The sequence below is a fragment of the Diaphorina citri genome, unplaced genomic scaffold (genome assembly GCF_000475195.1).
Source record: "Diaphorina citri unplaced genomic scaffold, Diaci psyllid genome assembly version 1.1 scaffold170, whole genome shotgun sequence".
Lineage (NCBI taxonomy): Eukaryota > Metazoa > Arthropoda > Insecta > Hemiptera > Psyllidae > Diaphorina > Diaphorina citri.
The window spans coordinates 150,353-160,826 of record NW_007377607.1 but is presented as its reverse complement, the minus strand read 5'-3'; the positions used below and the strand labels follow the sequence as shown (position 1 = coordinate 160,826).

At 37.1% G+C, this 10,474-nt stretch overlaps 1 protein-coding gene across 3 annotated transcripts in view; it reads right to left on the bottom strand.

Annotated features, from left to right (window-relative positions):
- Positions 1 to 4,289: 4,289 nt before the first annotated feature.
- Positions 4,290 to 10,474, bottom strand: part of LOC103505375 (dehydrogenase/reductase SDR family member 11-like) — a 45,625-nt gene continuing 39,440 nt past the window's right edge. For all 3 annotated transcript variants that reach the window (XM_008469706.3, XM_008469704.3, XM_008469705.3), the window contains 2 exons: positions 7,279 to 7,419; positions 4,290 to 5,213 (listed from right to left, as the gene is read on the bottom strand). In XM_008469706.3, coding sequence (XP_008467928.1) covers positions 5,175 to 5,213; positions 7,279 to 7,419 — 180 coding nt within the window. In that variant the 3' untranslated portion in view covers positions 4,290 to 5,174. The remainder of the gene's footprint in view (positions 5,214 to 7,278; positions 7,420 to 10,474) is intronic.

Below are 10,474 nucleotides of genomic sequence, written 5' to 3'. Positions count from 1 at the left end.
TCTCTCTTTCCTTAGCCTGAGGATTTTCCTCTCGTTTTGTTGTCTCAGACTCGTGTGTCATTTCTTAGAATTCTTTGATAATATTTTTGTAAATTTCCACAAAATCATGCATTCTGAGATCAAAAATAGGAACATTGATTGTATTTGATGGTGGTACATCTAATCAATGGGCTGACAGCAACTTCAGTGTTTTTCAGCAAAGTATGAACCGTCCAAGAACCATTAACTTTAGTCCTTACTTGAGCTGAAAATTAACGGTTAAAACACAAAGAGCTTTTTTCTTTCCGTTTTTAATTTATTTCCCTTGAATTTTTCCTTTTTTTTACCTTAAAAATTAAAATTAATTAATTTTTTTTTTCTCTCTGCCAATACTCGGAACGCTTAACGCTTTCTTTACAAAAGCAAAACGGTGTACGCTATTAATTAAGAAATACAAACGAGTCAGTCTGTCGGACTTTGATTCAAAAATAGTTTGAAACAAGAAAAAAGCATACTCGTGGAGAAAAACCATGATCTTAACGCTTTCTTTACAAAAGCAAAACGGTGTACGCTATTAATTAAGAAATACAAACGAGTCAGTCTGTCGGACTTTGATTCAAAAATGGATTGAATCAAAATAGCATACTCGTGGAGAAAAACCATGATTTACTGTTTCATGCAATGCACAGACCTGGCTTCGAGTCCAGATGAGGTTTCATATTTTAGGAGGCAGATTTTTCCTGCTTTCCTCGGGATAATCGCTAATGTAAATGAGAGTGTTGTGCAACGCCCTATGTTTTCCGCTTTGAAAATGAACAAACAATGAGAAATCATTGTTTACACCTAGGGAGAATTTATATGGAAGACTGAACAAAGCAGTCCATTGCGTCATTCTCTGAATTTGGGGTCACCCTCGACCGTCTGTAGTAAGAAGCAGGTGTCATTGGCCCAGTACCATCAACATAATCAATAGACCAATAAAGCAGTCCATTGCGTCATTCTCTGAATTTGGGGTCACCCTCGACCGTCTGTAGTAAGAAGCAGGTGTCATTGGCCCAGTACCATCAATAGACCAATGGCCTAATTACGAGTACTAATACTGCAATGTTTTATAAGTAGGCTAATGTGCTGAAATGTCGCACCTATCATCTAAATCTGTAATTACTGCATTGTTAATCTGAAACCCCGGACCGTGGGGCTTATACACAGGGAGTTGTAAGGTTGATGAATGGCCCATGACAAAACGATGCATGCAGAATATTCTGGTATATTCTCTCATTGTTAGGTGTTTTATACAATATCCTGATAAAATGTCCATGTTTGAGAATTTAAATGTTAAAGGAAATGAGATTATTTTCAAGTTCAGTATTATAGAACGCTTGAACAAAGAAACCTCATTTAGGTACGTCCTTAGAGCCGTTATATAAAAAGAAAAGATAAAATAAATGGCATATTTCAGTTCAATAATGCTAAATTTTTTATTATTGCCTGTTTAATATTCAATACCTATTCATTATTTTCAAGTTCAGTATTATAGAACGCTTGAACAAAGAAACCTCATTTAGGTACGTCCTTAGAGCCGTTATATAAAAAGAAAAGAGAAAATAAATGGCATATTTCAGTTCAATAATGCTAAATTTTTTATTATTGCCTGTTTAATATTCAATACCTATATCTATGTCTCATTTTTGTTTAGTCACTTCAAAATAATCCTCCTTTATAGATCGACCCTAAAGGCCTAAAGTGATTGAAAACGAGAAATAGAAGGTGAAAGGTCTGGAAAAACTTTTAGTTCACACAGTTTTATGTATTCCAGAGTGAACTATTTTATTTTTATTGATTCCTTTTTTTCTCAAGCTGAAAAGCTCAGGGTTGTTTTGACGCCAGAAACACGATATTTCATCCCCACCATTATAATAAAATTATATTAGAATTCCCATACCATTACACCATACTGAGTTCAGGAAAACATTCCCAACTTATTGGGAAAAGTTAACCCTGCTACGCTCATACCCAACCCTTCGCTGGGTGTTGAGTGTTGAAGTACACTAAACCCTAATAATAGGAGGGATAGTATTTCTGAAATTAGGATCTTGCGAGTCAACACGATCGTGCTACGACCGTGTATTTTCTGCCTTTGTACAAAACAAAATAATTTATTTCATAATTAATTAAATATTTCCCTCCCTTGCTATTTCCTTTTCCTTATCCCGTCCTCTCTCTGCTTTCCTGCTTCAAACATGTGCCTACGACTCCTAGAAGCATAAATCATACTTTTTATAAAATTTTCTCTCAATTTTTTTCCTTCGCTCCCTAGAGAAAACGGAGTTTCAGAGAAATTTATTAATTAAAAGCGGAATCTAAACTGTCCCCCAACACACAACTTTGCTGACTTTTCTACTCTTCCTAGCGAAATGACGTCACCAGTGTATAAAATGTATATAGTTGAGCTTAGAATTCAGTATAAAATGTTCTCAGGAATTGAGCTTAAGTATAATATTAGACACAGGACTACACAGGAGGCCTACATATTTAAACACTGTCAATTTTCTAGTACGCCTGAAAATCTTAGCCGGCCATTGACGCTCAGACCGACCGATACAAGAAGATTTTTCACACCCATTCCGACTGTCTTAGCGTAAGAGGCCGACGTTAGACGCAGACAGTTTGAAAAGAGACCAGAAATCTTCAAAAATGCCAACTCAAGTGAGCAACTTGAAGGCATTTCGATGGAAAATAAATTAATAGAATACAAATCGGATTTTCTTTTTTATGATTTCTATGAGTTTTGTCGTCGTCTCTTCAGACGAGTTCGCTAGTCATATCTCGAGAGCATAAAAATCCAATCAAATCAAGTTCAGTGGGTTTTATGATTTAATCATAATATTTTTATGTAGCATATTTTATCGGGACCCAGGCACAGGTAAAAAATAAATAAAAAATATTACCATAGATAAATTCATGAGCTTTATTGACATCATAATTAATTAATTTTTTTGTGTTTATTGTTCCAGGTAATTTCCAGAGCGTTTTCAATTTTTTAATTCGAAAAGTAAAAATTTCTAAACCCTCCTCCCACAGTCTCATCCAAATGTAAGTACTTCATTTATACTTGTGAGTTTATACTCATGTGTATGAGAGTTAAGAGGTAGGGAAAAAGAAGAAAAACTAAGGATTGAATCAGGCCGGACGGGGAAAAATGTGCAATTAAAATGACGTCACCAGTGTATAAAATGTATATAGTTGAGCTTAGAATTCAGTATAAAATGTTCTCAGGAATTGAGCTTAAGTATAATATCAGACACAGGACTACACAGGAGGCCTACATATTTAAACATTGTCAATTTTCAAGTACGCCTGAAAATATCAGCCGGCCATTGACGCTCAGACCGACCGATACAAGAAGATTTTTCACACCCATTCCGACTGTCTTGGCGTAAGAGGCCGGCGTTAGACGCAGACAGTTTGAAAAGAGACTGAAAAGAAGAAACCCGAGCCTCTAGAAATAAATGGAAAAGAAATATCGCCTAAAAATAAACCATAATACTTTCCGCCTCGTCTAGTTAAGAATATTCATTTCCTTTTCAGTTTTCTCAGTCTGTTTAAGAACTTTTGATGAGATGGATTTTTTCCAACCTTAGAAGGTACCGGGAAAATGTATAAATACATTAGGTAAGTATTAATATACTCAATACTCATAGCCTTCCCTTTCTACGTCATTTTTTGAAGAAATACCTTTTCAGTAGAGGCAAGGGAATTCAGAAGTGGAATTTTGAGTTTCATTCGTAAAGTTTTATCTAATCTAGTCAGTACCAGTACCTACAACTTTTTACTATCAACCTCTTTGATACGTCTTTTCTCGTCAACTACACGAAATCACAGATACTTTACAAATTTCGAAAAGTTGTACTCGCTTTTTGCAGGTACCTGCATATCAGAAGAAAAGATCACTCGTAACCGCTACATTAACCGCATTGGGACATGATGGTACTTATCTCGATGTTTGATACTTAATGTAACATAAGACATAAGTCGATGCAAAATTGTAGTTTAGTTTTCAGACTTTCCATTTACCCAATACCCACATGAAATTCTATTGGAATGCTGCAGAAAGAAGCTTGCAGGACGGAAGAAGTGTTGAATATAGTAAACTTAAATTTTGAAAGGACTAAAGTACATACGTAATTCTATTTAAATATCTAAAGATTCTGGAGGGTTAAAAAATCTAAAAAGCAGAGGAAGTTCTTTTATATGTATGCTGGTACTTAGGTACTTCTGAGGAAAGAAAAAAAAATGCTATATTATGATAGTTTTTTTTTTACATTTTCTGAAAAAAAAACTGTTTTAGAACCAGATGCAGCCGGAGGTAATTTATACTTGGTTTTGAATTCAATTCAAAAACACTCCATGTTACATTCAACTTTGGCTGTGTGAAGAGTATCTTCTGAGAAAAGGTTTTCATAAATAATGGTAAACTGAAATAATTAGGTATTAAGGTTGCTAATGAAGATCATTTGCAAGGAAAAAGTAAAGAGGTTATGCCTCATGTCAACATAATAAAATGTCCAACTCTTTGTTATAGGGTTTGGGAATCCCCTATATCAGTTATCCCTAGGTAAAAGCTAAAAGCATAGTCTTTAACGTGCATGATTTCCATAGAACAAGTTGAGTAAAATCATGTAGTAAGAGTCCCAGTTACAGAGACCATTTAGAGTTAGAGGAATCATTAATGGTGTTTCATTGTTATTTTCACAGAAAAAGAGTATAGTTTAAATTTTAAATTATACTTTTAAAAAGTATAATAGACAAGTACAATACCACAGTACAAAGTATCCCATGTGAAAATCATTTCCCAGGCTTAGAGTATATTTTTGCAAGGTTCAGTGTTGATTTTCAAGGCTTTGTTTGTATTAACCAAAACCAAATTTCAGCCCAAAACAATCACCCCAGATCTGATTGAGAGGCTCATGAAATATGCCGACAATGTCTGAACACGGGAAAAACCGGAAAAAAGTAGAAGTGTCGATTTTCAAGGGAAAAGTAACAATGTTTCCCGGTCATTTCCACGGAAAGCTCGGTAGTTCTCGGACTTTTGATTTGTTTCTTTGGTTGATATAGTTGACGGAGGCGTTGGTAACCCGACTGGTCGTGCTCATGCTGGTATTTAGTCCAGACCGGGCCAGGAGATCCTCGGATCAGAGTCCGCCCACGGGTTGAATGATCAGCTCAGTCACCTGCAATCAAGGATGAAATAATCAGGGTAAAAAATAAAAAGACCAAAACCAAATGTCAGCCTAAAGCAATCACCCTAACTAGAAGAAGAATTGAATATACTGTGTTTTACTCAGTCTTAGTCCAAGTCAAGTAAAGACATATTATATTCAATTCTTCCTCTAGTTATAATGCTACTTGACAAAGTATCCCGTTTGGGAAATATTGCAATCACCCTAGTTAGGGCTGATTGAGAAGCTGACGAAAAAACGCCGACCCCGTCTGTACACGGGAAAAGGCGAAGAACTAGTTAGGGCTGATTGAGAAGCTGACGAAAAAACGCCGACCCCGTCTGTACACGGGAAAAGGCGAAGAAGAAGAAGAAGAAGAAGAAAAATTAAAAGACCAAGGATAAAGAGAGTTGTAACTGCTAAAGTCTTATCGCCCCAAAAACGAAGAGAGAAGAGATTTTTCCTTCCCCTGTGGTTGCCTCAAGCAGAATCTAGTGAAAATCTTTTGAGACGAAGCTTTATTTGCTTGCAAGTCATAATTCACATGTTCGACCAACTTATTTAGGTACAACAATATTCATGGTTCCAAAGAGGGAACTGTAACTGCTAAGGTCTCATCGTTCCGAAAGTGAACTTAAGTGAAGAAAGACAGGATAGAAAACCAGTCGTTCCGAGAACGAATCTTATTCGTTCAGGATACCAAGTTGGATTGAACTTTAGTCTGGTCTAATCTGCTTTCGTAAATGAACCTTGAAACTATGTCTGTATTCGCGCTTTGTTTACCTAACCCACCCAAAAGCAAAATATAGAACGTTTGACTTTCGACTTTGGAAAATATCTCTCATTTCACCTGAGGACTAACAACTCAAGAAGATTAGAAGATTTTGTCTACTACAGGCTGCTAAACTCAATTCAACACAAAAGCATTAAAATAGGTATTATGACGGCGTCTTTTGTGTAAGACACAATACCAAAAGACTTAAATTGAAGACAATAAACTAATTATGTAAGGAAACGTCAAGAGTATTCTCTACCACCTAACTCGCTTAGGGCAGTATTACTATTGTGGTTTGCGGTCAAATTTGAGGTCACACATTTATTGTTTGTCTGACAGTGAACGTAAATGCATTGTGGTTAAGTCAATCAAGTGTCGTGGTTTCATTTGTCTTTCTCCTAGCAAAGCTACTCTAATTTGTTGTTTTACTGAGACCCAATTAATTTGGGGGTATCGTATCACTGCTGAAAACATAATATGTATATACTGAGGCCGCAATAGCCAAACAGTTAATAATGTGATAAAGGAGTTGTATGATAATGAGGTATGTACTTATATAGGAACACGATGAAATTTGTGAAGAAACTGAATAAACCTTATTATTATTATTTTCAAGTCTTTGGACTGTACGTTCCGTAAAAGGTTTGGGCATCCCAGAAAATCGCAGTAAAAATGGACGAGAGCTTCACAATATGCACAGCTTTTGTTCATTTTCTCCAGAACCATGGGGAGTCTGGAAATTTCAGGTTCAAAGGTCCCATAAAAAAATAATCCCCTGTAAATAATTTCAACTCCCGGGGCTAATCCCCTCCGAAATAATTAACCTGAGCTATTATGAGCCTTTATTCCGGGACTCGATTACTTGTAAATTTATGTTTCGGCATCCTCCCTGGATGTATGAGATTGGGGTTCGTATATATTTCACACAAACGGGAAGTCCGAGTCTATTTTAATATTTTTTATCCCTGCCGCGTATTAATTACCCAAATTTCCGGTTTAGTGTAGTATAAAGTTTTTATTCTCCCCTCATATTTAATGACCGGTGTAAAATGTTGTTTTGTGCTGTTTGCATTGTATATGTTCTACGTTGTATTTCACAGATAACGGCCATAAAACACAGAACACATAACGATATGGGGGGAAATGTAGGCTAGTTGATACTCATTTACAAACCAAAAAATCCCTTACAGCCTTTTAAAAGTTTATTTGATGGTGGTTTTTATGCGCAAGCTCTGAGAGTTGGAAGTTTCCAAACTGATCTAAATCCATGAAAAGTTATGAACCGGATAGGATTTCGCTTACCTGCACGTTTGCCGGTGTGCTGAGAACATATTTGATAGCGTCGGCAATGTCTTTCGCTTGAAGGTGGGGTGACATCTTGCTGAAATCATCCCATCCGCCTGCCTCGAATATCTCTGTCTGCACCAGACCCGGACTTATACTCTGAAGAAGAAAGAAAACCATTATTAGACCTCAATAAAGATGTATTGTCCTCAAGACTACTCAAGAGGTTAAGTTTAGTACACTACGAAATAGACACCCAGTCTCACGATTCGTTCAGATAACAGTCACTTCCAACGTCGCGTCTAAAGCAGCGTCCACATTTTGTCAACAGACAAGCAAACAGCTGTTCAAGATAAGGATATACTCGTGTGGCATCGGTTATCGCGTCAGGTACAGGTACAACGCACAACCCCTTGATGTTCGCGCACCTCTCAGCACCACTTTCGGAGGTTACCTTGATCAAGAAGGAGGTTCCTCCAGGGTGAGGCCCCTCCATTGCATTAGACAACTAGAGTTTTGAATTTTAGACAGACCTTTCTTCCTTCCTCTTTCGTCATGTCTGATATTTACTACCCTAGGGTCTTTCAGAGAAGAATGTGAGGAGTCCTTTAATCTTCTTCTGCCTTTCATCACTAAAGGCTAAAGGCTTCTGTTCTCTGTGATATCTCTGTATGTGTTTTCCTTTGATTCCTTCCTTTCTTCCTACCTCCATCTCTTCTTATAATATCCCATCAGTTTCTCTGCTACAATATCTTTTTCTGCACGTCCGTCCGTCCGTATATCTCTCCCTCTCACTTTCCCTTTATCCTGCCTCCTGCCTCCCATTTTCTCTCAATAAATATTATTTGCATTTCACATACATATGTGTGTGATATACATTTTCGTTTTTTCTCTCTCTGGAACATTCGCCATTTCCGCAACTGTTTTCCCAAGCCCTCGAGGGGAATCAATATGTTCCGAACTCCACTCCATTTTATTGCGATATACCTACATTTCCATCATGATTGATTGAGAGTTCTCAGTTCCTTCTTATCGGGAGAGATGCCGAATCCATTAATCAAACATGAGTTCTGTCTTCCCCTCTCGTTCTCATGCCGTTGAGAAAATTTAAAATAGGAAGAAAGAAAAAACTGCCCAGAAGTGAAATCCATTCGGCTCCACAGCTAGGAAATAAATTTTAAAAATTGCCGCCGGGACAGCTATCTCACGTCGTCCGAGCTCATCCTAGCCCGTTACATAAACACAGCCTCAGACATCAGACCGCGATCTCTCAGACGGTTCGACAGACAGACTGTCTAACAGACCTCAGTCTGAGCGTGAGTGGCGGTCATTGGTTTGATCTGTTTCCTTTTTAGGGATGAGCTCATCGTTATAATTAGGTCAAATTTTGGGCTTTTATACTACATCAACTGAACTGAAAATATTTCTTCCTTTACTTCCAGCCTATAACATGACAAACTACCGGCAAAATATTTTCATTTATTTTTTCAAGCCTAGGTTTTAAAGGTATACCTCGTACGTGAGGAAAGCTGAAAAAAGCTCGTTTTTTTATAGGATGAAATGTGTTCTTTTATTACCCTCTCTGCTGAAAACTACGTTTACCCTTCAGATCAAAGTGAAAGAAAACAGCTTTCCTGTGTACGCCTTGAAGCAAAAATTTATTTATAACGGGTGAATAGTCTTTGGCAAAATCAGTGGACCTTGTAATTGGTTAAATGAATAAAAAAAGAAGGGAAAAAAATGGAACGAAGATAGCTAACGCTCTCTAAAGTCGTCAGGTTAGAAGGTAATAAAGTTTTATATGAGTTTATACGTTGTGTGCCCATGCATGATTGAAAAGACGAGGGAAATTGGCAATTCATACCTTGTACGTATGTGTTTTAATTTGTATTATTCGTAATTATTTTACCTGTTAATATGAATAATATGCCCATCATCGACGCCTCTGTTTTTCATGGATTTCAACGCCTCCCTCGTACAAGAACTTAAAGCTATGACATTGACGTCCAAAATTCTTCGCCAGTCTTCTGAAGCAGCCTCTGAAAACAATAAAATGTACACTTTGTTTGATATTGCCTTTGATGCTATATTGCGAAGCAAGTCTCCTATTGATGGAGGACTCTGTAATTTTGTGAATTTCCATTTATATTTTTGAAATAAAGGGAAGTAACTGATACAATTTTTCTCTAATGTATTAAAAACTGTGAAACCACTTGCCACTTGATTACGCTAATCTCCCTGTTCATCCAGTTCAGGATTATTCAGGTCATTATACTTCCTCATGAAACCGACAACGTGAAATAGCTGAGTGCGTGATTTTCACGACGTGAGAGTTTTGATTAACGCGAGGAAAAATCCCGTCCGGGGGGGGAAAGCGGGTACGCACTCGACATTTTCAAGTGCTTTGTTACAGCATGAGATAGGATAAAAGTCTCCTGTTATAGCAGAACACAAAAACAACTTTGTTAGTGGATACTTGAGCGCTAATAAAACACACTTGACTACATTGTCGCATTATGTTTATGTTGCTAGCTTCAGACTTCACAGTCTCAAGTCCCCGCCTTAATGCCATACATTTATGGGGTATGGCAATATACCTATGGCATGTTTCATTGAATAGCTCGAGTGATCTATTTATTTGACCATAATAACGTTGATAATACCTACTCGTAATACGTATAATGTCTCAAGGAAACTCAAGTACCCTTAGAACGTTCGTCGTCGATTCCTTCCTAAGAAATGAAACCACTATGTCTGCTGAGCATTTAAAATATGTCATATGAAGGACGAATGAGTCTCCAGAGATAATTCTGAATCAAACAAGTAACAAGGGACACACTGACTAGTATGAAATCTTTCTTTAATGAAAATAAGGACATGAAAGATGGTTGTATTTCATGTTGACGAAAGGAAAATTGCGGGACAACGGTTCAACATTTGCTTTATGCATTCCAGCTCTAAAATCTCTCGTTGAGGGTGTCAAAACAAAATGCAAAATAAGTCATCAACTCATTCTACAATGGCTGTCTGTGTTTTAGGCAAGCGGTATTCAAAACAGACGTTGAAGGCGCTTAATTCTATGCAACATTGCAACAGGACAGTTTCTACATAGAAATCAAAGATGGTTGTATTTCATGTTGACGAAAGGAAAATTGCGGGACAACGGTTCAACATTTGCTTTATGCATTCCAGCTCTAAAATCTCTCGTTGAGGG